Here is a 27,380-nt window from a genome sequence, read left to right as displayed (position 1 = left end):
TCGTCGATCTCAAAAGCAACAAATCATAACTTGACTTCTAGTTAATCATTTGGAAAAGTGGCAGAAGGCAGATTTTTCAGATGAATCATCTGTTCAACTGCATCCCAATCATCACAAATACTGCAGAAGACCTACTGGAACCTGTATAGACCCACGATTCTCATAGAAATCAGTCAAGTTTGGTAAAGAAAAAATCATGGTTTGGGGTTACATTCAGTATGGGGGCGATCTGCAGAGTGGATGGCAACATCAACAGCCTGAGGTATCAAGACATTTGTGTTGTCCATTACATTACAAACCACAGAAGAGGGCAAATTCTTCAGCAGGATACCGCTCCTTCTCATACTTCAGCCTCCACATCAAAGTTCCTGAAAGCAAAGAAGGTCAAGGTGCTCCAGGAATGGCCAGCCCAGTCACCAGAGATGAACATTATTGAGCATGTCTGGGGTAAGATGAATGAGGCACGGAAGATGAATCCAAAGAATCTTGATGAACTCTGGGAGTCCTGCGCGAATGCTTTCTTTGCCATTCCAGATGACTTTATTAATCAGTTATTTGAGTCATTGCAGAGATGTATGGATGCAGTCCTTCAAGCTCATGGGAGTCATACACAATATTCATTCTTTTTCCACTGCACCATGACTTTATATTCTATACTGGACATTATTTCTGTTAAGTGACAAGACTTTTGTCTCAGCAAAGTCAGACCTTACTGTCCTAATTAAATCATTAAAAATCAAGGCATGATCATATTTTATTCAGGTAAAATAAGCGTAATCTAGAGGCTTTTGCCTTTCATATGAGCCACTTCTGATACCAAATGATCAACTAGAAGTCAACTTGAATTGGCGACAAGACTTTTTGACAAGCAATCCTTTACTTTTAAATATGTTCAAGGTTAAAGAGGCTTCTGTGAAATTCTCACCAACATCAGCTCTTTAAATGTTTTGTGCAGCGTCAGGACAGTTTTGGTTCTCTGATCCCTGCTGGGAAGCTTCCTCTTTCTCTAAGCCTAATGAGGATTGGCTAATGAAGCACTTTGCTGAGGGTCTCGGGTGCTTGATTGGTTTCATGTGTCCAGAAGCTGTTGTATTAGAGCCTTTGCTGTAGTTTTTTTGGCTCTCTGCCAGGTCTGTGGGAAGAGAGCGAGTCTCCTGGGTTGCCTGTAATGGCATTTGTGGCTGGGATGTTAAAGTTAACTGTAAGATGTGCCTGTGAACACGTACGCCGTCTCAGCAGGACTTCCCAGGCCAGGTGTGCCACACTGCAGCTACTGTTGAGTTCGGTTTGAAGAAAAAACACTGTGCATTTAGTCTTGGGAAAGCTATTGTAGCAATGCAAATATTTAGGTTTGGTTGTGTTTTTAAGAGATTAATAGACATAAACTTAACACGAGTTGTAAACTACTAGCTATTAAATTCAATATGGTTTGGTGATGTTTTGTTTAACTGTAACCCCTACTGAGGTTCGCTTTAGGACTTGAATGAATGAGGCATTTATTCTAATGAATGCATTATTTGAAGAAAACAGCATGGTGGCATGAGAGAGCTCAAATGGACGGCAAGTTAAAGGGATAGTTCATCAAAAAAATGTACTTACTCATTTAATGAGGCGACACGGTGGCTTAATGGTTAGAACTGTCACCTTCCAGCAAGATGGTCTCTGGTTTGAGTCCTGGCTTGGTCAGTTGGCAGTTTTCTGTGGGGAGTTTGCATGCTCTCCCCGTGTTGGCGTGGGTTTCCTCAGGGAGCTCCGGTTTCCCCCACGGACATGCGCTATTGGTGAATCGAATAAAGTAAATTGTCCAAAGTGTATGTGTGTGAATGGGAGTGTGTATGGGTGTTTCCCAATATTGGGTTGCAGCTGGAAGGGCATCCTCTGCATGAATAGTTGGTGATACCGAATGGCTTTTTCTTTTTGCAGTATTCAGTGTATTTTCTGTGTAATGAGAATTTTTTTTTTTTTTTGTAAGGTGGTCTTGTTTCACTTAAAACGTTTATGAGCAAAAGTTAAGATGTCCCTTTTTGTATAATTAACTTATGATGGTGGAAAACAGAACAAAGGGAAAATAGGGTCAAAGTAAACAGAAATGCAAAGTTCATAACTGTTGCAGTTGTGTCCTGTTTATTTTTTTTTTATGACTCTTAAAACGACTCTTAATGAATGATTCACTTTTAAAATGATTTACAGAAGAAATCAGAGTTACACAGTAGTTTATATACAATAAAGTCTTGTCAGGTATGTTTAGAACAACAATCAGTTTGATGACATTAAAATAATCTATCTACACTCTTAGAAATATTCGTAAATTAGCAGTTTTCCATATTTTGTGATTCATGTTTTATTTTATGTTTTCCTCGTTTATTTATGCTTTAGAATTGCGTAAAGGGACCTTAATCGGTCTTCCAACAAATTTTAACCTTGAAAATCTGGAAAAAGTGACTTTTAATAACATTTTAATAGTTTGAAGTGACAAATTGTCTGTGTTGGTGTTGTATATTACAGTACAAAAACCTTGTGATAAACTGCAAGTACATTTTCTGTTATTTTACAGACTTATTTCTCTGTTATTTCTTATACATTATATTATTTTAAACTACTAAACTGTCAATAAAAGTCACGTTGTTTAACTGTAGAGTTGAATTTTCAACGTCTAAAGTCGACAGAGCAGAGATCAAGGTCCCATAATGCAATTCACAGCCATAAATATATGGAAAACACTTGTGAATCACAAAATATGGAAACCATTAATTGGCAAATATTTTTTCACATTGTAAAGATCAGCCCCAAAATACTAATTGTGATAAGATTTTGTTCATTTGAGTAAAAAAGAAAACAGCGAGATGTTTGGCATAAGCCAGCTTATTATTTTAATATTATAAATATTATAAGCAGGCTTATGTGTTTTTTTTAACAAGGACAAACAAAAACAGCAGCTCACAGCAACTTCAGAAGAATAGTTTCACCGTCAGGTCTCTCTCTTTCTGTGGCGCTTCCAAGCAGGATTTTTATAGCATCTCAATCGCTGCAGACACAGGTGTTAGTCTTTTGTCAATTGACTCATACTCACAAACTGCCATTCTCATGATCCGTTCTCCCCTCTTGGAATATAAAAAAATCTATATTGTCATATTGCACAGCCCTAAGTATGCTGTTTAATTTTTACATACAGTTGAAGTCAGAACTATTAGCCCCCCTGTTTATTTTTTTCCACAATTTCTGTTTTTTAGATTTTATCAACATATTTCTAAACATAATAGTTTTAATAACTCATTTTTAATGACTAATTTATTTTATCTTTGCTATGATGACAGTAATAATATTTGACTAGATATTTTTCAAGACACTTCTATACAGCTTAAAGTGACATTTAAAGGCTTAACTAGGTTAATTAGGTTAACTAGGCAGGTTAGGGTAATTAGGCAAGTTATTGTATAACGATGTTTTGTTCTGTAGATTATCGAAATAATATAGCTTAAAGGGGCTAATAATATTGACCTTAAAATGGGTTTTAAAAAATTAAAACATGCTTTTATTCTAGCCAAAATAAAACAAGAAAGACTTTCTCCAAAAGAAAAAAAATATTATCAGAAATACTGTGAAAGTTTCCTTGCTCTGTTAAACATCTTTTGGGAAATATTTAAAAAAGAAAAAAAAATTCAAAGGGGGGCTAATAATTCTGACTTCAACTGTATAAATTTTAATTTCATGCTCTTGCAGCCGCAACCCATCTCTGGGAAACATCCATACACTCTCATTCACACACATACACTAAGTTTACCCAATTCACCTATACCGCATGTCTTTGGACTGTGGGGAAACCAGAGCAACAGGAGGAAACCCACGCCGACACAGAGAGAACATGGAAATTCCACACAGAAATGCCAACCCAGTGAACATACTTATATATTTTACACTTAATAATGATGAATAAATTAGACACTTGGCTTTTATCTAATAGGCTGTGTGGTGTGCTGCATATAATAACTTTAGTAAACGTAATGCGATCTCATTGACCCTGAATCTCCCATTCATTCTCAGCTAAAATCAGGAATTCGTTTCCTGGTTTCCCAAAATCTGAAAGGGTCACTGTTTGAGCTTCAAAAGGCTCTTTTAAAAGCTTCATTTTTCTTTCACGATCAGAAGTATCCATTACAGACTCCCCAAGAGACATTCATGGAGGAGGAAACCCTTTAGAATTGAGCCATGGTCATTCAGCTAACCTTATAACTAAACAGATTTAAGCAGAGTTAATGATTTAAATTACAATCTCCATGACTGCATTACACTTAAATGTGTGTGTGTGTGTGTGTGTGTGTGTGTGTGTGTGTGTTGGTATGTGTGTGTGTTTTTTTTTAATTGTTCAAACAGACGAGGTTGTGCTGAAGTTTGAAGATGGACGTGTGCGAGCCAGGAATGTGCTTTATGACACTCTGCCTGTTATTATTCATGGAAACGGACCCACAAAAGTATGAGGCTAAGGACTGCTTGTTTGTTTTTTGCCACGTCAGCAACATACGGCTATTTCATGGCAAGATCAATGTTGATCACACTTTAATTTTTATATATAATTCACGCTATTAGCAAACCATTTACTGAGACTTTTAGGTCAATACATTACTAATTAGCTGCTTATTAATAGTTATTAAGGTGGTTGAGTTTAGGTATTGGGTAGGGTTAGTGATGTAAAATTAGATCATACTGTATAATTGCTAATAAACAGTTCATGTCTTAATAATAGGCAGGTAGTAAGCCAGCACACTACCTGACAAAAGTCTTGTCGTCGATGCCAGTTGTAAGAGAAAAAAATAATAATTTGACTTCTAGTTGATCATTTGGAAAAGGCAGAAGGTCGATTTATCAGAAGAATCATCTGTTGAACTGCATCCCATTAATCATAAATGCTGCAGAAGAGCTATTGGTACCCGCATGGGCTCAAGATTCTCACATAAATCAGTCAAGTTTGGTAAAGGAAAAAATCATGGTTTGGGGTTACATTCAGATCTGCAGAGTGGACGGCAACATCAACAGCCAGAGATATCAAGACATTTGTGCTGCCCATTACATTACAAACCACAGGAGAGGGCAAATTCTTCAGCAGGATAGCGCTCCTTCTCATACTTCAGCCTCCACATTAAAGCTCCTGAAAGCAAAGAAGGTCAAGGCGCTCCAGGAATGGCCAACCCAGTCACCAGACATGGACATTATTGAGCATGTCTGGGGTAAGATGAAGGAGGAGTTGAAGATGAATCTAAAGGTTCTTGATGAACTCTGGGAGTCCTGCAAGAACGCTTTCTTTGCCATTCCAGATGACTTTATTAAGAAGTGATTTGAGTCATTGCAGAGATATATGGATGCAGTCCTCCAAGCTCATCGGTGTCATACACAATATTAATTCTGTTTTCACTGCAGCATGACTTTATATTCTATACTGTACATTATTTCTGTTAAGTGACAAGACTTTTGTCTCAAAGTCAGACTTTACTGTCCTTATTAAATCATTAAAAATCAAGGCATGATCATATTTTATTTTGGTAAAATAAGTGTAATCTAGAGGCCTTTGCCTTTCATATAAGCCACTTCAGATACCAAATGATCAACTAGAAGTCAAGTTATTTTTTGCTTTTCGTAAAATTTGGATGGGCGACAAAACTTTTGTCAGGTAGTGTAGTAAATGGTGTGAATCGTTGCTTAAACTAAAGTGTTACCAAAACATATGACATAATAGTAACTTCAATAACAACTTCATATTTCAGGAAACGATACAAAATAAATCCACAAATATAAATAAGTAAATAAATAAAAATGACAAAAATGTACGTTAAAAACATTAGATATGATTTTCCAGTTCAATTGTTGATAAGGTAAAATTCTTCCCAGGATGTAAAAATCTTGCCTAGAAGCTTTTCAAATTTCATATTCTAATATTATGTGTTTTATGGTATAAAAGGAAGTGATTGCATTATGTTATGCTAATGACTGTAATGTAAAAAAAAGCAAGATCTTCTTTAACAACTTTCTTCAGTTCAATCTGATTTATTTTGTGCTCTTTTTTTCTTCAGCTTCAGATAAACTACCTAGGGAACTACATTCCGAATCTGTGGACATTTGAGACTGGCTGCACAATGTGTAATCAGGATCGGCGGCTGCTTTCCGGACTGCAGGTCAGCCCCTTACACTTATTCATTGTTCACATGGTTTCGATTTTACTCTTATCCTGAAGATACGATTGTGTTCGGGTGGTTGTATTAAATAATTGCATTCAAATCCACTTTTAAGGAGTCACATATGTTACATGATCAATGGAAAATGATCAATACATGTAGTCAAATTACAAATGTATTATGAAACGGTCATTGTTGGTATAAATCAATATAATGACTACAACTTGACTGCATTTTGGCAAAAATGAGAACAAGATAGTGGAATGTGGTCATGATTTAATTAAAAAGGGAGCAATTTAATAAAGTGCAACAGCTCATTTTTAAGTTGATGGAACTTATTTATGATTACAGTATGTATTTTTTCTTTGGCATGTAATGTTGTTATGCGTGGGTCTATTTGCACTGTATAATCATTATAATATTAATATAGACAGTAGCAGGTAACTTAACTGTTGACTATGACTTTAAAATGATATATTGAAAAACATTTCAATTTAATGTGTATGTGTGTGTTTGACATGTCCTATTTTAAAATCTGCATTAAATTCGATTGACGAAATTTAAAAAGCTGTAATACACATTTTTAATTATTTAAAAATAAACAAAAAATAATCCTTGACCCAGATTCAACAGTCTGTTATTTATCAATGATAAATTGATAAAAAAGTCATTCTTAAAATAAAAAATATAACATTAAAATAATAAGTACAGTGTTTTATACACTGAAAACCCTAATAAGTTGACTGAACTAAATTAATTGAGTAAACTTATTAATAGAGTCTCCCAAAACTTGCATATTTAAGTTTATTTAACTTGCCGGTTTTGTTGACTATACTTAAATTGTTCAGTTCACCAAACTTAGAACTAAGATGGAAAATATGATGAATTAAAGAATAATATACCCAAAATAAAAAATAAGAAACCCCCAATATCTTTGAAACTTCTCTCAAACAAAACAAAACAAACAACAAAAATATCGTAGCTGTTGGATGATGGTCTTTTCCTTAAGTTAAGCATTAAAAAAAAAAATAAAAACCTGGTCACTGATTTGGAGTAAAAAAAACATTGAGTGCGTTGAAATATGTTGAGCTACGTTGATTTAACGACTTGCATGTAATTGAGGAATGAAACTTCATAATGATGAAATCCAAAACGTCAAATCTCTTTCAGACAGCATACCAATACATTTTTTTCAAAACATTCAGTTATTTGGACAATAAGCAAGCTTAAAACGCAAGGTTTCCCAACTAGGACTTCACAATGCAAACAGTTCGAAGTAGCTCCAAGGAATTCCCTCTACCACACCTGAATCTCTTCTACATTCACCCACTCACCTATTATACATTCCAGGTGTCTGACCAGTGCCCTCTAGTGCCCTCTAGTTTCATTAGAACAGCATTTTTATTTCCATTATTCCATGGATAACAAAACAAGTGACAGACATTTCATTCTGTTACTATATATATATATATATATATATATATATGCATGCGTGTCTGTAATAATATACTATGAAAAAATGTTTAAATAAATTTTAAACAAAAAATAAGTAGCCATTAATTCACATTATGATGAATAATTATACCTGAAGCCATTTGTTTTTTGATTTAAAAAAGACTTTGCACTTAAAAGGTTGCACATATTAGAATTTTACGGTCAAGACTACATTTGTGAAAATGTCCTATTTTTTTTCAAAGGATTATTTATGATTTTGAGCTCACTACACTTGAAATCCTAAGTTTATGCAATTTCATGGTACGTAAGTTAAATTAACTCATATTTTTAAGTGATAGGACCAAAATGCAAAATTGTAAGTTATGTGCAGTCAACTTTACTTAATAGTTTAAGGAAAGACAACATTAGGGTTTACAGTGTATATGAACACTGTATTTAATCACATTTAATATATTTAGACTTATTATTATACAATTATCGATATATGTATATTTATTTTTACTATCTACACTGTAAGTATTCATAAATAGAGGGCTAAAAGTTACATCTTTTATTTTAAATTAAGCTTGAGCTGAATAATGGTTTGGTGTATTAATGACTATTTACTGTTTTGTTTTCCTTTATTTTTTGTCTGCAGGAAAGTGAATATCCTGTGGTGGTCATTGGGATCTTCATCCAACAGCCCACACCCTTCGTCACTGTCTTCTTTGAGCGTTTATTTAACCTCAAATACCCCAAAAACAGACTCAAACTCTTCATTTATAATCAGGTAAAAGATGATGATCAGATTTACCTTAGGAGTGGCACCGTGGCTCAGTGGTTTGAGTCCCGGCTGGGCTAGTTGGCATTTCTATGTGGAGGTTGCATGCTCACCCCATGTTGGCGTGGGTTTCCTCCAGGTGCTCCGGTTTCCCCCACAGTCCAAAGATATATATATATATATTCATTCATTCAATTTCTTTTCGGCTTAGTACCTTTATTAATCTGGGGTCACTACAGCAGAATCAACCGCCAACTTGTCCACAATATGTTTTACGCAGCAGATGCCCTTCCAGCTGCAACCCATCACTGGAAAACATCCATACACACTCATTTACCGGAAACCGAAGCACCAGAAGGAAACCCACGGGAACACAAGGATCACATGTAAACTCCACACAGAAATGCCAACTGACCCAGTCCGGGCTTGAACCAGTGACTTTCTTGCTGTGATGCGATTGTGCTACCCATTGCGCCACCGTTCAGCCCTACATATACATATATATATATATATATGAACTATGATGCATTATGTTGTTCGTTTTTTGTTCATTATAATAAATACATAAACTACTGGCACCGTATTGTAAACAAGCTCCTAATAAAACTACTGGAATCTTATCTTTCCTTCACTGCTAATAGATTGGCTTTTAGATTTACTTTATAAGAAGAAGGCTCATATACCTCTGATTGTTTTTATTGTATATGTGCAGGAAACACATCATGAACAGCATGTACATGCATTTCTGGATTCTCACAAGTCTGAATATCAGGGTGTGAAGCTGATTGGACCAGAGGAGGACATTGATCCCGTGTCCTTACGTAACATTGGCTTGTAAGTGTGCTTTTTATTTTATATATATATATATTAGCCCCCCTGTTTATTTTTCCCCCCAATTTCTGTTTAAGGGAGAGAAGATTTTTTCAACACATTTCTAAACATAATAGTTTTAATAACTCATTTCTAAAAACTGATTTATTTTATCTTTGCCATGATGACAGTAAATAATATTTGACTAGATATTTTTCAAGACACTTCTATACAGCTTAAAGTGACATTTAAAGGTTTAACTAGGTTAATTAGGTTAACTAGGCAGGTTAGGGTAATTAGGCAAGTTATTGTATAATGATGGTTTGGTCTGTAGACTATCGTAAAAAAATAGCTTAAGTGGCTAATAATTTTGTCCTTAAAATGGGTCTTAAAAAATTAAAAACTGCTTTTATTCTAGCCGAAATAAAACAAATAAGACTTTATCCAAAGAAAAAATATTATCAGACATACTGTGAACATGTCCTTGCTCTGTTAAACATTATTATATCTAAAATATTTTGACAGTAATATTTATAGTATTCAGAGTGAAACTAAACTAAACTAAAAAAAAAGCATTTAGTGTTGCTCTAAACATATCCGTCCTCAAAATTACCCAAACTAAATTCAGGCTTTTTCTTTTCTCCATAAAGATAATTGTAAAGAAAATATAAATTTTTTAAAAAGATTTTTTGGTTGCATTCTGAACGTTAACAAAATCTCTCTATTTTTCCTTAATTTTAAAAATACATTTGAAACTAGAATGTCCATATGGTTCACCTTAACACTCAGCAGTTATTTCTCTGTGCTCTGAATGGTCCATTGATTTCTTTTGTATATTTTTGTTGCAGTGATATGTGCCGAGACGACATTGACTGTGAATACTTCTTCAGCATAGATGTGGATGTGGTTTTAAAGAACGAAGACACACTTAGAATCCTAATCGAGTACAACAAGTGAGTGAAATGGCTGTACCTCTTTAATTAGGGCAGATTGTGAAATGTTTGATCATGTTTAGTTGAACTTGACGTACTAAAATAAAATTGAACAAAGTAAAAATGTATTTAAATATATAGAACTATTTTTAGGAGACAGTAAACATGTATAATTTATTTTATTTATAACAAAGTAAGAATATGTAGGAATATTTTTAAGAAACATTAAACATGACAAATAGAATTATTTGATTTGATTTTGATAGAGTGACAGTTTGTCCATTATTTAATTGTGCTATTTATTATATATTTTATTTATAACAACGTAAAAATAGACGACGCAGTGGCGCAGTAGGTAATGCTGTCGCCTCACAGCAAGAAGGTCGCTGGTTCGAGCCTTGGCTGGGTCAGTTGGCGTTTCTGTGTGGAGTTTGCATGTTCTCCCCGCGTTTGCGTGGGTTTCCTCCGGGTGCTCTGGTTTCCCCCGCAGTCCAAAGACATGTGGTACAGGTGAATTGGGTAGGCCAAATTGTCCGTAGGGTATGTGTGTGAATGAGAGTGTATGGATGTTTCCCAGAGATGGGTTGCAGCTGGAAGGGCATCCGCTGCGTAAAACATGTGCTGGATAAGTTGGCGGTTCATTCCGCTGTGGCGACCCCAGATTAATAAAGGGACTAAGCCAAAAAGAAAATTAATTAATGAATGAAATTAAAAGTATAAATAAATAGTTTTAGGAATCAATATATAATGTCAAATCAAATATATATATATATTTTAATTTAACAGGATATATTTTTAAATTATATATATATATTTTATAAATTTTATATATATATATATATATATATATATATATATATATTTGTATATATATATATATATACATGTGGGTGTGTGTGTGCGTGTGTGTGTGTGTGTGTGTGTGTGCGTGTATGTGTGTGTGTTTTTAGGAAGCATTAAATTGACAATCAAATTAATAAAAATTTTTATGGAAATATTAACATGACAAATAATTTCATTTCATTTCATTTTATAATGTGGCAGTTAGCCCAAATGGTTATTTTCATTAGTGAAAAAGTTTTAAATTATATACAACTCTGTAAAATGCAGTAAAGCAAGACATGTTTTATATAAACAAAATAAACGCTAAACTAAAATAAAACAAAAATAAACATGTCATAATAATTAATTCATTATTTATAACTGAATTATTGATTCAAATGCTTAAAATTTAAGTTGCAGTTCTTCAAACTTCTAGATTTCCGCTTCTAACTGATTTTTCTTTTTCTTTGCTTGTAATTATTTGATGACCCTCTCAGGCCTTTTATTGCACCAATGCTGACCAAACCCGGGCGACTGTGGACGAACTTCTGGGGTGCTCTCAGTGCAGACGGTTTCTACGCCCGCTCAGAGGATTACGTGGACATTGTTCAGGGACACCGCGTGTAAGTTAGTCTTAAAGGTCCTGTGAAGTGTTTTTATGACAGATTATGTTTTTACAACATCACTTTTAAGTTTTCAATCTATTTTACATCACTATCTACTAATGTCTGTTTATCTTTGCGTGGATCATGAAGAAAGTGCCATTTTTCTAAAATTATAAAATATTTTTAAAAAATAAAAAATAAAAAATCACAGTTGGTAATAAAAACAATTCTAGACCAATGTCTTCAGTGTCTTTACAGATGAATGTGTTGATTTGTATTAAATGGGAGTCTAAAGTTTCATTAATTCATTAAATTAGAGTCTATATTATAGTTCTTTTTCTTCTGAACCTATCATGTGGGTAGTCAAGTAAATAGATTCTCTTTATACTGATGTTGAAACCTAAAGTGGTGATAAAAGTGGTCTTAAAACGTATGAAAAGTCTTAAAGGGGTGGTCCAGAGTGTATTTTTAAGGCTTGGTTGTGTTTGTGGGGTGCAAAGCAATGTAATCCCATGCTTCATTTGTAGAAAATCACGATATTTTTTCATATATCCTACTTTGATTACATATAGCTATTCAGCTAACATGAAAACGAATGTCAGATTTCCTAGTTTCTCTGAAGACCCGCCCTCAAGAGGCTCTGATTGGTCAGCTAACATAATGTTCTGTGATTCGAATATCAGCTCCACATCACCAGGAAGCGTCTCTATTATAACATTACAGCGCCTCTGGCCATGCTCCTTTGCCGCGCAGGGTGTATGTGCGCAACCTGAAGTGTATATGACATCACTAACCCGGATGTATTTTTTTGTAGTCCCCAAACTTCGTTCGCTGTAGGCTTTGCCAAGCTAACTCTGTAAAAGCCCATGTCTCCCTTTGGATTGAACTTTGAGTGTATTACATTCAGAGATGTTTATGTTCACACAGCTACATTACACATCAACTAAAGTTTAAAATATGATAGTGGACCACCCCTTTAAAAAGGTCTTAAAAGGTACTGACATTCACTCTCTGATTCCTGTAAATACCCTGAAGTATTAAGAAGTCTTCAGAATTTGTGCTCATTCTGTTTTTTTCCACAGGGGTTTGTGGAATGTGCCGTACGTCTCTCACATATTCCTGATAAAAGCAGACACACTGAGGACTGACCTCAAAGATCCAGACCTGTTCAAGTCTGCAACACTGGACCCAGATATGGCCTTCTGTGAAAAAATACGAAACAAGGTCTGACTTTAGAATCATATAGATATGTCACTTTAATGGATCGTTCACTCAAAACGTGAACATGTGCTCACTATTTACTTATTCAAAGTCTTTACTAATTTCTTTCTTATTTTGATAAAAAAAGAAGATATTTAGAAGTAAGTTGAAAACCTGTAACCAATAGCCCCTTTCACACATTCAGATCAGGTCTGGATGTGTGAACAGGCTCTTTTTGAAAATACTGGTAAATTTGTTCTGGCTATTTTCCGGAAAGAGTAGTTGTAACATTACCGGGAATTTTCTGGAATGCTGCACTGTGTGAACGCAGAAGGAAGATTGCCGGAAAGAGCGCGTTCACATCTAGAACACGCTGACGTAAGACATCTACTCCAGCCTATCAGAACACTTCATTCACATCCGCGTGGTTTATGAAAATAAATAAAAATAAAACATTTAGTTGCTAGATGTTAGTCAGATAACGTTTCTATGTTCCTTCTGAATGCTAACTGTGTAAAAAATTAGCCATAAAAATGCTTATGATAACCCATTGTTTGTTTAACTTCAAGCTCTGACGCGTGTGCACGTGAAGCAGCCGGTGAGCGCCAGCACACACACATATTATGTGCATCTGGACCTGCGAAAATGTTTCTCCATATGTTTTTATCGAAGGTGTTCACTATACTTATCCATCCACAGAGTTTGTAATGTAGTCAAATGTTTACAAATACAATCGCAGCCGTTTAAAGGTCATTTTTGTTTGATGATGTCAGAATTTAACGGTATTTTGGAATGCATGTGTGAACGGTCAAAATTACGGAACGTCCTTGCCTGTGTGAACACTTTATTTATGAATTTACCAATAAAGTAATTCCGGAAATTTTCCAGATATTTACCGGTATCACTGTGTGAAAGGGGCTATTGACTTCCATAGTAGGACAAAAAGTAATGGAAGTCAGTGGTTACAGGTTTTCAGCTTTCTACAGAATTTCTTTCTTTGTGTTGAACAGAATGAAGAAACTCAAATAGATTTGTGAAAGTGAAGGGAAAGTAAACGATGACAGAATTGTCAGTTTTTGGTGAACCATCTTAACATCTCAAGCATGTCTTAAATTCATTATTATTCATATTCGTCATTATTAATATGCCAGTCAAAGACGAAAAGGTTTTTACTAATGTGCAGTACCATAAATGGATTGCAGCTGAAAGGGCAGCCACTGTGTAAAACATATGCTGGATAAGTTGGTGGTTCATTTTGCTGTGGCGACCCCTGATTAATAAAGGGACTTAGCCGAAAAGAAAGTGAATGAATTTAGAATATAATTTCAATGATCACTTGTTCTTTAACATATTTCAATGAAATCAGATGAAAGTAAATGTTGTTTTATTTTCACTTTTATTTTAACACTTGATTAAATGTTATTTGAGCTGTAGTTTACTATTGAAAATTATATACACTTACCGGCCACTTTATTTGGTACTCCTGTCTAACTGCTCATTAAAGCAAATTACTAAACAGCCAATCACATGGCAGCAACTCAATGCATTTAGGCATGTAGACATGGTCAAGTTCATCTGCTGCAGTTCAAACTGAGCATCAGAATGCGGGAAGAAAGGTGATTTAAGTGACTTTGGCATGGGGTGGCATGATTGTTGGTGCCAGACAGGCTGATCTGAGTATTTCAGAAACTGCTGATCTACTGGGATTTTCACACACAACCATCTCTAGCGTTTACAGAGAATGGTCTGAAAAAGAAAAAATATCCAGTGAGCGGCAGTTCTAGGGGCGCAAATGCCTTGTTGATGCTAGAGGTCAGAGGAGAATGGCCAGACTGGTTTCAGCTGATAGAAAGGCAACAGTAATTTAAATAACCACTTGTTACAACTGAGGTATGAAGAAAAGCATCTTTGAATGCACAACACATCCAACCTTGAGGCAGATGGGCTACAGCAACAGAAGACCACCCCGGGTGCCACTCCTGCCAGCTAAGAACAGGAAATTGAGGCTACAATTGGCACAGGCTCACCAAAATTGGACAATAAAGACTGGAAAAATATTGCCTAGTCTAATGAGTCTCGATTTCTGCTGTGACGTTCAGATGATAGAGCATGGATCCATCCTGCCTTGTATCAATGGTTCAGGCTGGTGGGGGTGGTGTAATGGTGTGGGGGATATTTTCTTGGCACACTTTGTGTCCATTAGTACCAATTAAGGCATCAGCCTACCAGAGTATTGTTGCTGACCTTGCCCACCCCTTTAAGACCACAGTGTACTCATCTTCTGATGGCTACTACCAGCAGAATAACGAGTCATGTCATAAAGCATGAATCATCTCAGACTGGTTTCTTGAATATGACAATGAGTTCACTGTACTCAGATGGCCTCCACAGTCACCAGAACTCAATCCAATAGAGCACCTTTGGGATGTGGTGGAATGGGAGATTCGCATCATGGATGTACAGCCGACAAATCTGCAGCCACTGCGTGATGCTATCATGTCAATATGGACCAAAATCTCTGAGGAATATTTCCAGTGCCTTGTTGAATCTATGCCATGAAGGATTAAGGCAGTTCTGAAAGCAAAATAGGGTCCAACCCGGTACTAGTAAGGTGTACCTAATAAAGTGGCCGGTGAGTGTATAATGCAATTTGACATTTTTTGATAAATATATTGAGAAATGTTTTCTCATTCCCAGGGCGTCTTTATGTTTGTGACAAATATGGATACTTTCGGTCGAGTTTTATCAACCGACAATTACCAGACGAACCACTTGCACAATGATCTCTGGCAGATCTTTGAAAATCCTGTGGTAAGATAATATTTACAAATATTATACTGGAAATGTATCATTTATTGTTAGTTTACGGTTTGTTTTTTGTCTTATCATATTGTTTTTTTCTGTGAAACAGGAATGGGAGGAAAGATACATTCATCCAAATTATTCCAGAGTTTTAAAAGACGAATTTGTAGAAACAGTGAGTATTCACCCAAGCCCTAAAAATGTACCCTTTAAATGTCCTGTAAAGTGCTTTGAAATGTCCATTTTTATTGGATGATTGACATAATCTTAACTGAAACACAAAGAGAGGGTGGGACATAATCAAAAGCTAGTTTTATTTTTATCAACGCTTTGCCAGTGAGAGTGGTTGAGCTCAAGCGCATCAAATGAGAAGCGTCCTGAAGGAGGTGGGGCATGTCAGATACTAGAGAGCATTTGATTGGATGATGAAGCGGAATTATAAGATGACATGAATAAAACCGTTGATCAATTTAGGCGGAAGTGACAAACTACAAGCTTTACATGTTAATATCAGTTTTATATCTTCTGAATGCAAAATTTGTCATGGTTTTGGAGCACAGCAGCTTATAGACAGAGATGGGCAAAAATACATCGAAATGTATTTTAAAATAAAATACTAAATTTTAAGTGTCTCAAAATAAACTAATGTATTTTTGTGTTTTAAAATACTACAAAATACGTTTAAAAGGGACCATTACATTTCTTCGCAAACCTTCCATCAATAGGCCTATTGGATTAATCCATTCACCATTAAACTCAGCCACGTAAACAATGTTTGATAACAACAAATTTTCTCTGCCACTTCGTTCACCTAGTGGAAGTTGTGGCCTAATGGTTAGTAAGTTGAACTTGTAACCCACAGGTAACTTGTGTTTCTCTTTGAGTTTAGTATAAATTCTGCACAAATTTCATACAGAAAGTACTAGGGCTGGGCGATATGGGAAAAAAAAAAAAATTTATTTATTTATTACATATTTATTGCCACATCAGCAGCTTATGGCTATTTCGTGGCCAATTGGATATACATTAAAATATTACATGATTAAAACAAATTCGTATTATACTATAAAAGTTACTTAGACAAATATATAAAATATAAATAGATAAAATTCACAAAAACATTTATTCAAAGTTAAATATGATTTTTCAGTTCTATTTTTGATAAAAAATCTAAAACTCTTCCTGGTGGTACCTTTTTAAAAATTTTCATCAGAGTACTCTCCTTATAAAAAAATTTGTATAATGGAATTTAAACTTCTACATTCCAATAAAATATGTTTGATGGTAAGAGCAGTCTGGCAGTTATCACATTTAGTTGATTCTTCATTATTTAATAAATATGAATGTGTCAACCTGGAATTTCCAATTCGACATCTGGTATAGACCGTCTGATCAAGCCTGGTCTCAAAATTATAATTTGCTAAATGTTTTTCATTTATTTTCGGATTAATTTCATGTAAATTGTTGTTGATGTAGTTGTCAAAAAAAATCATATCTCTGTATTTTTAGGAGGAATGACGGTATACTATATATATCCGGTATTTTCCCATAAATGGTTACTTGAGAGTCAAAGCCTTTATTAAAACCTAATAAACATTTTTTGAACAAAATATAATTCAAACACAGGGGCTTCCCTCCCTGATATTATCATAATTATAATTATCATTCTTATATTGTTTTTGTTGAAAGAGTAGCTAACAGCGAGATATTAAAATAGAAATATAAATGTTTGGTAGGTTTTAATAATGTTAAGTTTTAATAATCGTTTAAACCACCAACCGTTTGTACACACACAAATAAAATCATGTCCTCCAGTTAAGGGGCTAAAATAAATAAATCAATTAAACAGAATAAATAAATACAATGATCAGAATATAATCGAAATTATAGTCAAAATGCAATAACAGACCAGAACGCAGAGATAAATGTGTTATAACGTAAATGTAAAAGAGACCGTCGTGTAATAAATACTGAACTTATAATCAGTGAATATGAGGTGTTTTCACTTTCAAAATGAGTTTTAAATTCATCCCATTTTGGCGTTTCAATTCTTTTGAACACATCCAGAAGCTGCTTGTCAATTTGACAAGGCTTCTGTGTTCGTTCTTGCTGTCAATTGCGGAAGAAATGATCGATAAAAGGTTTCTGATAAACCGATTTGACAGCTGCAGGTGCTGTGTGATGCGTGCATGTGAGGGGGAGTCAGATTTCGATACAACACCGGCACTGCATGTTCCTCCATGTTGCATGTAGTCATGGGTCATTCTTGAACGATTCGTTCATTTTGAACAAATCTTTTGTATGACTCATGGAGTAAATCATTCATTTGCGCATGCGCTCATTTGTGCAAGTGGAGCTCGCGAGCTACCTTGGAGTGGTCTGTTTCGTGCAGAATCCGCACGTGTGGCCTCAAACCATATCCATATGAAAGATATTGGATAATCCTGCATCGCGTTGGGGAATCATATCGATATATCCCCAGAACTCGATATACCGCCGAGCCCTAGAAAGTACTTTCTTGAAAGTGATCTCCTATGGTCTAAATCAGTGTTTCCCAACCCTGTTCCTGGAGGCACACCAACAGTACATATTTTGGATGTCTCCCTTTTCTGACCCATTAACTTCAGGTGTTGGAGTCTCTTCTGATGTTATGATAAGTTGATTCAGGTGTGTTTGATTAGGGAGAGGTTGAAAATGTGTACTGGTGGTGTGCCTTCAGGAACAGGGTTGAGAAACACTGGTCTAAATCATTTAATGCAGATAATGCGTTAGAACAGACCAGTAAAATTGCCATCGTTTTCTGGTGTGATCTCAAGCTTAGGCAAATAACAGAGAACGCACCAATCAGAGACCTTATTTTTAAGATGCTATCAAATACTGTAGGCTTCTTTCTAAAGTATTTTGCAGTATTTTGAAACTACAAAAATACAAGACACTAAAGTATTATTATATTAATATATATATATATATATATATATGTTATTATTATAAAGTACTATTTCGTATTTAAAATACATGTATCGTAAATACTGCCATCCCTGCTTATAGATATCTTAAAAACTAACACTACTGATACTAACATCTAAAAAAACCTTTAAGCAGAGGTGGATAGAGTATCCAAAATCTATACTCTAGGAAAAGTACATGTACTTCCTCGACTTCAGCCATCATTCCAACACAAGCACACGCTCTACCCAAAGGTGGGAGATGCATCTCTATAGCAACCTCACATGACACAACCTCTCAATGTGGCGCCTCGCAACAATTTGAATCATATTTATTATCATTCGACAGCAATGCTGCCAAATGTAGCGAAGTAAGAGTCATGGTTTTCCTTAATAATTTACTTGAGTAAGAGTAAAGTACACATCTTTAAATGTACTCAAAAATAAACGATACCCAACAATTTTACTCAAGTAAATGTAGCATAGTAAATGTAAATCTTTACTACCCACCACTACCGAAATACACAGCCGAGACATTACACTGTAATAATATATACATATAATAACGAGCCATGGTCGACCCGAGCGCTAAGAAACCTGGTATACGTCTTGATGAACAGCCACAAAGCCAAGAAGAAGAGCTAAATCAACCCTGTGCCCTGTAGTTGTTTACAAGGTCGTCTAAAGCGTGAGCGGTTTTACTTTCTCGCGTGAGCTCGCATGCGCATCTATAATTGAAATAACAAACTTCTTGAGCGTGTGATTATTGAAGTGCTTCTGACAAACGCGAAATTGACGCGCGAAAAAAGAAGCCGGACAAAACAAAGGAGCAAATGATTCTTTCAGCAAGCTAAAACATGAACAAACTGCCATGTTTAACTATTATGATCACCTTTTAGATTATTATAAACTTGGAATGCCGAAATTACTGTCTAACAGAGGTTACATGTGCTGGTGAAGATTAAAGATGCAGATGAGAGGTTTGCACTGACTGTGGGCTAAATTTCGTGTTGTTTTTGAACCCAAATAAGGACTAAAAGTATGCTGTGTGTAGTTTTTCTGTAATTGGTAATATATCAGAGACTGTAAGTGTCTGTATGTGTTCATATGTTGCATTTATTTATTTATTTTATATAATCGCAGACATTACAGTAGGCTATTTCGCCCTATCATTGATCTGCTGTTATAATCGAATCCTGTTCATAGAAGAATAGTAATGAGCATTTATACACAAGTATTGATGTGTATAAAGCATCTGTTTTGTGAGAAGTGCTTCTCATATGATATGTGAATGACCCATACAGCTTTACTTTGACATTTCCTTGAGCAAGAATGACGTCGACTGAAACTTTGTCGTACACCACGCCTATCAAAAAGGTACTATTGGTACCCTTTTGGCAGTGGAAACGCAAGCCTGATAAAGGTTACCCGTACCGACCTGTACCGTACCACTTAGTGGAAATGGGCCATAAGCATATTTGATGAATTAAGGAAATTCTGCACCCAAAGTTTATTGCACTGTAAATGTATTTTAAAATATTTTTCTCATATGAATTGATAATATGCTTTTTGATGAAACATATACATTCTAAAGGTTTTATTTGTCATTTTCTGCGCAGCCATGTCCTGACGTGTACTGGTTCCCCATTTTCTCTGAAGTGGCCTGCGACCATCTTGTTGAGGAGATGGAAAACTTTGGCCAGTGGTCTGGAGGAGCAAATACGGTACGTTGTTTTGATGTTTATGCTGTTTTGCCTTGTTTAAAGTACACATGAAATCAAAACTAAGCATATTAATTTTGTTATGGTGAACAATTCATCTGTGCATGTCATTAAGAAAAAAAAAATGCCATTGTAATGTAAAATTGAAATCTAAAAATGCACTGTTTGTTTTCAGTTAAATTGTCAGATTGCGTCTGTCTGAGGTATTGGGTGTGGATAATATACTTGACTACGCCGTCCAACTGTCAGTTTTGACAACAAACAGAAATAGTGAGCAGGAGGAGTCTGTTAGGTTGTAATTACTCTCCCCAAACCATTTTCCAGATCTTTCTGAATTAAATAGCTACTTCACTACATACAATCAGCTTGCAGTAGAAAAACAAGCCACGCCCACTGTTTGCTCATTTATTATTCTGTTTCTCTAGGAACTGCATCACAATATAAAAAAAAGTTTCTGGTTCATGCGGACTTAGTAAGTAAACAAACAAATTTTTTGTGTGTGCATTTAGGACAATAGGATTCAAGGAGGATATGAAAATGTGCCCACAATCGATATCCACATGAATCAGGTGGGCTATGAGAAAGAATGGCAGAAGTTTCTTTTGGATTACATAGCTCCAGTCACGGAGAAGATGTTTCCAGGGTATTACACAAGGGTAAGCATTTATTAATTTCTGGATTTATTGTAATTGTCTTGTTTGTTCGTTTATTTGTGTAGTTTCTATAAATCAACACAATAACAAACAGACAACACTCCTTTCCATTTTTAGAGTAAAACACTGAAGTAAGAAGTAAATAGATAAAGAATGGTTAGCTGGTTACAATAAAAGCAAAAAATTTGTTTATATGTATAGTTGAAGTCAGAATTATTGGCCCCCCTTGTATATTTTTCCTCTGTTTCTACTAAATGGAGAGAAGATTTTTGTCAACACATAAACATAATATCTAAACATAATAGTTTTAATAACTCATCTCTCATAACTGATTTCTTTTATCTTTGCCATGATGACAGTAAATATTATTTTACTTGATATTTTTGACACTCCTATACAGCTTAAAGTGACATTTAAAGGCTTAACTAGGATAATTAGGCAAGTTAGGGTAATTAGGCAAGTCATTGTATATTGACTTAAAAAGTATTGCTTAAGGGGGCTAATAATATTGACCTTAAAATGGTTTAAAACAACTTAAAATAAAACAAATAAGATTTTCTCAAACCACAAACCAAGCATGAAGACAAAGCAATTGTCTGTAGACCTCCGAGACAGGATTGTCTTGGGGTACAAGGCTGGGAAGGTTACAGAAAAATCTCTGCTGCTCTGAAAGTTCCAATGAGCACAGTGGCCTCCGTCATCCGTAAGTGGAAGATGTTTGGAACCACCAGGACTTTTCCTAGAGCTGGCCGGCCATCTAAGCTGAGTGATCGGTGGAGAAGGGCCTTAATCAGGGAGGTGATCAATAACCCGATGGCCACTTTGTCTGAGCTCCAGCGTTCTTCTGTGGAGAGAGGAGAACCTTACAGAAGGACAATCATCTGTGCAGCAATCCACTAATCAGGCCTGTATGGTAGAGTGGCCAGACGGAAGCCACTCCCCACCTGGAATTTGCCAAAAGGCATTTGAAACTAAATTTTCTGGTCTGATGAGACTAAAATTAAACTCTTTGGAGCGAATGCCAAGTGTTACGCTTGGAACAAACCAGGCACCGCTCATCATCAGGTTAATACCATCCCTACAGTGAAGCAAGGTGGTGGCAGCAACATGCTGTGGGGATGTTTTTCAGCAGCAGGAACTGGAAGACTAGTCAGGATAGAGGGAAAGATGAATGCAGCAATGTACAGAGACATCCTGAATGAAAACCTGCATCAGAGTGCTCTTCAAAAAATATCTAAAAATCTTTTTTCACATTGTCATTATGGGGTATTGTGTGTAGAATTTTGAGGAAATAAATGAATTTAATCCGTTTTGGAATAAGGCTGTAACGTGAAAAAAATGTGGATGCACTATATATACAGCATATGAATATTTTATGTAATATTTTTTTCTACTTTTGGACCTTTCTGTGTGTTTTCCTCCTGCAGGCTCAGTTTGATCTGGCGTTTGTAGTTCGTTATAAACCTGATGAACAGCCTGCATTAAGACCACACCATGACGCCTCCACTTTCACCATCAATATCGCTCTCAATAATGTCGGAATTGACTTTCAGGTGAGTGGAAACCATGTCTGGCCATGTTACAATTACAAAAATGAAACAGCTGCTTCATTTACTTAAAGTGCATTTTTAAATGGGAGTTATCGAAACTAATATTTAAAGGGATAGTTCACCTTAAAAGTGAACACTGCTCACTGTTTACTGCCTCATGTGGTTCCATACAGGTTTGATTTTCATTCGTCTGTTAAATGCTTAAGAGGATACTTTGAATTAGGGTTGGGCTGATAAACGATATTAAATGGAATCACGATAAAATTTATGTAAATAACAATGATAGGCTTGGGACTTTTACTCTATATTGATCTATATAGATCGAACAGCAGAAATGTGCGACAATTGGAATTCAAAAGTGTGTTGATATTAGAGATTTATCGAATTTACGGCCACCAAAAATGTGTTGGCCAAAAATATGTTATGCCATTTAATGGACCCTGAAATTTTTGTGGCTTCAATCATTGTTGAGGTACTCTTTTAAATCTGGAAGCAATAACGACTTATATCGAAATATATATCATATCAATATAAAATATATATATCAATATAAAAAATAACTATCGAGATTGCATTTTTGCTATATCGCCCAGCCCTACTTTGAATAAAGTTGGAAACCTGTAACCAGTGACTTCCATAAAATGTATAAATACTATGGAAGTCAATGGTTACCGGTTTCCAGCTTTCTTCAAAATATCTTCTTTTGTGTTCAACAGAAGGAAAGTCATATAGGTTTGGAACTACACCTATACCTATATAAACCTGTGGAACTAACTCTAGTAATATTTTGGGAGAACTATCCCTTTAAACTTGATAAATTTTTTATTAAATCTTGTTTAAAAAGAAGAAAAAAAAAGATTGTTTTAATAATTCAGTGATGTAAAACAAATAGGGGCTGAAAGATGTCCAAGCATCAATAAAAGTGCAGAATTCCAATTGTACTTTATTAGAATAAGTCCTGTTTAATTATACTTATTAACAAAACAATGCGATTCATGTCAGTGCTTCCCACACGCGGCCACCCAAGTATATTAAGTGACACATTTTATTTACTATTATTATTATTCTTTAACACTTTTGTTATATCTGCGCAATATAACCAAACATCCGCAGTCGATTGAGTAATGTTAGTGAAAAATCTTCTTTCGTTTACCTGTTTTGCTCAGTGTGCGTGTGAACTGTCAACACTCACACAGACAGTCTCACATGCTCTGCAGACCCACAGAGACGTGGCTTTTTGGGACTAAAAAAAGGCGTCCAGCTGAGGTTTCTAAAAGTCCTAAAATATCCAGGATTCGGCTTTTGTTTTCTAAAGCTGTCATTAATCGTATGCGTTTTTGCATGAAAGCAAGAGAAACATTAAATAATTCATTCTGGAATCTAAACGATACAGAAAAACTTTATTATATGCTCGGAGAGGATGAAATGACTGGTCTACACTGGCTGCAAAATATATAGTTGAAGTCAGAATTATTAGCCCCCCTTTGAATTTGTTTTTAAATATTTCCCAAATGATGTTTAACAGAGCAAGGAAATTTTCACAGTATTTCTGATAATAATTTTTCTTCTAGAGAAAGTCTTACTTGTTTTATTTCATCTAGAATAAAAGCAGTTTTATTTTTTTTTTTAAACATTTTAAGGTCAAAATTATTAGCCCCTTTAAGCATTTAAAGCATTTTTTTCGATAGTGTACAAAACAAACCATCATTATACAATAACTTGCCTAATTACCCTAACTTGCCTAGTTAACCTAATTAACCTAGTTAAGCCTTTAAATGTCACTTTAAGCTGTATAGAAATGTCTTGAAAAATATCTAGTAAAATATTTAAGTGTCTTGAAAAATATCTATTCATTCATTCAAGTCCCTTTATTAATCTGGGGTCGCCACAGTGGAATGAACCGCCAACTTATCCAGCATATGTTTTACGCAGCAGATGCCCCTGCCAGCTGCAAACCAGTACTGGAAATGAAAAATATCTAGTCAAATATTATTTACTGTCATCATGACAAAGATAGAATGAATCAGTTATTAGAAATGAGTTATTAAAACTATTATGTTTATAAATGTGCTGAATAAAATCTCTCTCTCCGTTAAACAGAAAAATAAACAGGGGGCCGAATATTTCAGGGGGCTTATTATTCTGACTTCAACTGTATGTACACTATTAGTTATGGCTAATCAACGCATTTGCCTTATTTAAATAATCGACATGTTTTAATCTTGTAATGATGATAATTCTTAGAGATTTTGTCTGTTTTTATTTGTTTTTCTGTCATTTATTTCTCATTTGCTGTAGATATTAATTTTATGATGTCAATATGTTTATATTTTATTCATATCTAAAATGCTTTGGCATTCACGTTTGCTTTGAACTTGAAAGAGAGAGAGAAGCAGGTTTGACCGGTCAGTGTGTGCACATGGCTCCTGAATAGCATAAAAGTAAGAGAAATAGTGGATTTCTTTTTTATTTCAATACTCTTTTTTTAACTTTAACCCATTGAAAAGAAACAGTGTATAATAAACTGTGTCATAATAAATCAAATTACTGTTAAAAATTAAATTATGTTCTGTTTGTAGCAAATAGTTAACTACTCATGTGATGTGTGCAAATGGTGTGTTTAAATCTGGCTACCACTGCAAGTGGAAAGCACGGCATGTGATTCGTGATTAATGTGATTTACATCCACTAAAATATGATTCAATGTAATAATATTTTATTATTACATTAAACAATAACCATATTCGGTAACACTTTATAATAACTACACACTATAAACCATTTATTAAGCATTAGCAAATAGTTAATTAATTATCTGTTAAGCATTAACTCTACATTAATAAACATTAGTAAGCAGTTTATAACTGCAGCTACAAATGCTGTATTCTTAACTTACAAACACATTTATAATGTGCTTAATAATTGTACTTTCATACTTTGTTAATGATTTATTTTTCATTACTAAATTAAGTATCGCATTATTTACAAATCATTTGTATTTAAAAGTAGTTGAGGGTTTTTAGGATCATTCAGAATGAGTTAGTAAATGATTAAAAAACTATTGAAATCAACGTTTATATATCCTATTATTCAGGAATATATTAAGGGTTACTATGTATGTTAATAAATGCTTTATTAACTCAACTTCAGCTAGTTTTGTGACCTAATCTAAAGTGAGGACTATTTATGCTTTATAAATCCCTTATAAATGACAAATAAAGGCTCAATTAAATTCTAAACAGGAAAAATTTTATTTTTAATTCCTTTTCATTTAAAGATACACAAATAAAACTGTACTTCAAATGAAAAATAAATCTTTGCAACCTTATCTAAAATAAAATAACTGTACAGTTTAAACATTGCATCTTATTATATTGTTAAATTATTATATTGTTGTTGTACTTTTATCCAGTTTTATGTCGTATTTTGACACTCCTGTTATTTGGCAATGTTTAAACTTTACAGTAATTTTATTTTTTAGAAAAGATTGCAAAGATTATTGTTCATTTGATTCTGAGCCTTTATTTGTCATTTATAAGGGATTTATGAAGCATTAATAGTCCTCACTTTAGATTAGGTCACAAAATTGCATGAAGTTGAGTTAATAAAGCATTTATTAACATGTTAGTTAACTATTAGTATATGCCTGAATAATAAGATATATAAATAATTTCAATAATTTATTAATCATTTACTAACTCATTCTGAATTATCCTAAAAACCCTCAACTACTCTTAAATACAACTGGTTTGTAAATAATACAATACTTAGTTAATGATTTATTTTTCATTACTAAATTAAGTATGAAAATACAATTTTTAAGCACATTATTTAGGTGCTTATAAGTCAAGAATACAGCATTTGTAGCTGCAGTTATAAACTGCTTACTAGCGTTTATTAATGTAGATGTAATGCTTAACAGATAATGAATTCACTAGATGCTAATGCTTAGTAAATGATTCATAGTGTGTAGTTATTATAAAGTGTTACCCAATATTCTAAAAATCGTACATATTTAGAAGGAAGAATCCTCTATATGCAGGTTCAAATCATTAATTAGTTGTCATTTTAAATCTTTAAACTTCAGTCAAACTTCTGTTTTTCCTATATGTGAGAAAGGATAAAAAGTATTTTAAAGGTGTCAAATGTAACAGAATTTATTATCATTATCATATTTTAATAGGTTTCATTTTTATATAAATCTATTAGTTAGACGGTTGGCTTAAATCTAATATGGTTTTTATGTATATAACAACTCAACTATGTGCATTTACTCACATCCAGACACTAAAAACGACATCTTAAATCCATATATAAAAGAAATGAATGATCAATTTTGAATTTTTACTTTTAGGTTGGTTGGAAAGTTGGAGAGTTTTAAAGTTGGTTGAAAATGCTTTTATTAGGTGTAGTTTATTGAAATGGTTACTTTGTATTTCACATTTAAAGTATGCAGCAGGCTAGTGGTTAGTAAAATGTTCATGTTGAAACACAACAGCATGTCTTGACCTGCACCTCTACTGAAAGCTTGAGATAAAAACAAAGACTTTAGTGGATTTCTAGGCTTTTTATTTGCTTTTTGAGGCATATAACTTGTATGGTTTTTCCCACTCATCCTGTTTCTCTCCTTTTCTTGTTTGTAAAGTGAATAGTGGCGTAAAGTAAGAATTTGTACTTCCGAAACCTCAGATTTGATCATCATTTACTTTCTGGCTTTTTTTCCCTGTGGAACAGGAGATTATACACTGACTGAACAATGTTGACTTGAATGAGTTTTGATTAATGAATTCAGTTTCCGGGTTTTTCATCATCTTAAATTTTAGGTGAACTATACCTTTTAAAATTTCGAAAAATTCATACATTTTTGGTAATTATCATAAGGGCTGATGCTGATGAAAAAATCCCTTATTTATGAGGGAAGTTTGTGGTCAGTTTTTTTTTCATGCTTTTTTTTAAAGAAA

General features: G+C 34.3%; 1 protein-coding gene across 1 annotated transcript in view; it reads left to right on the top strand.

Annotated features, from left to right (window-relative positions):
* Positions 1–27,380, top strand: part of plod1a (procollagen-lysine, 2-oxoglutarate 5-dioxygenase 1a) — a 39,540-nt gene that overhangs the window by 9,782 nt on the left and 2,378 nt on the right. Inside the window, exons 7-18 of the mRNA XM_056463096.1 lie at positions 4,372–4,469; positions 6,063–6,164; positions 8,257–8,388; positions 9,092–9,213; positions 10,038–10,142; positions 11,441–11,566; positions 12,631–12,772; positions 15,446–15,559; positions 15,660–15,725; positions 20,115–20,219; positions 20,726–20,872; positions 22,297–22,422. Coding sequence (XP_056319071.1) covers positions 4,372–4,469; positions 6,063–6,164; positions 8,257–8,388; positions 9,092–9,213; positions 10,038–10,142; positions 11,441–11,566; positions 12,631–12,772; positions 15,446–15,559; positions 15,660–15,725; positions 20,115–20,219; positions 20,726–20,872; positions 22,297–22,422 — 1,385 coding nt within the window. The remainder of the gene's footprint in view (positions 1–4,371; positions 4,470–6,062; positions 6,165–8,256; positions 8,389–9,091; positions 9,214–10,037; positions 10,143–11,440; positions 11,567–12,630; positions 12,773–15,445; positions 15,560–15,659; positions 15,726–20,114; positions 20,220–20,725; positions 20,873–22,296; positions 22,423–27,380) is intronic.

The sequence above is a fragment of the Danio aesculapii genome, chromosome 8, assembly GCF_903798145.1.
Source record: "Danio aesculapii chromosome 8, fDanAes4.1, whole genome shotgun sequence".
Taxonomy (NCBI): domain Eukaryota; kingdom Metazoa; phylum Chordata; class Actinopteri; order Cypriniformes; family Danionidae; genus Danio; species Danio aesculapii.
This window is presented reverse-complemented; position numbering and strand designations above follow the sequence as displayed.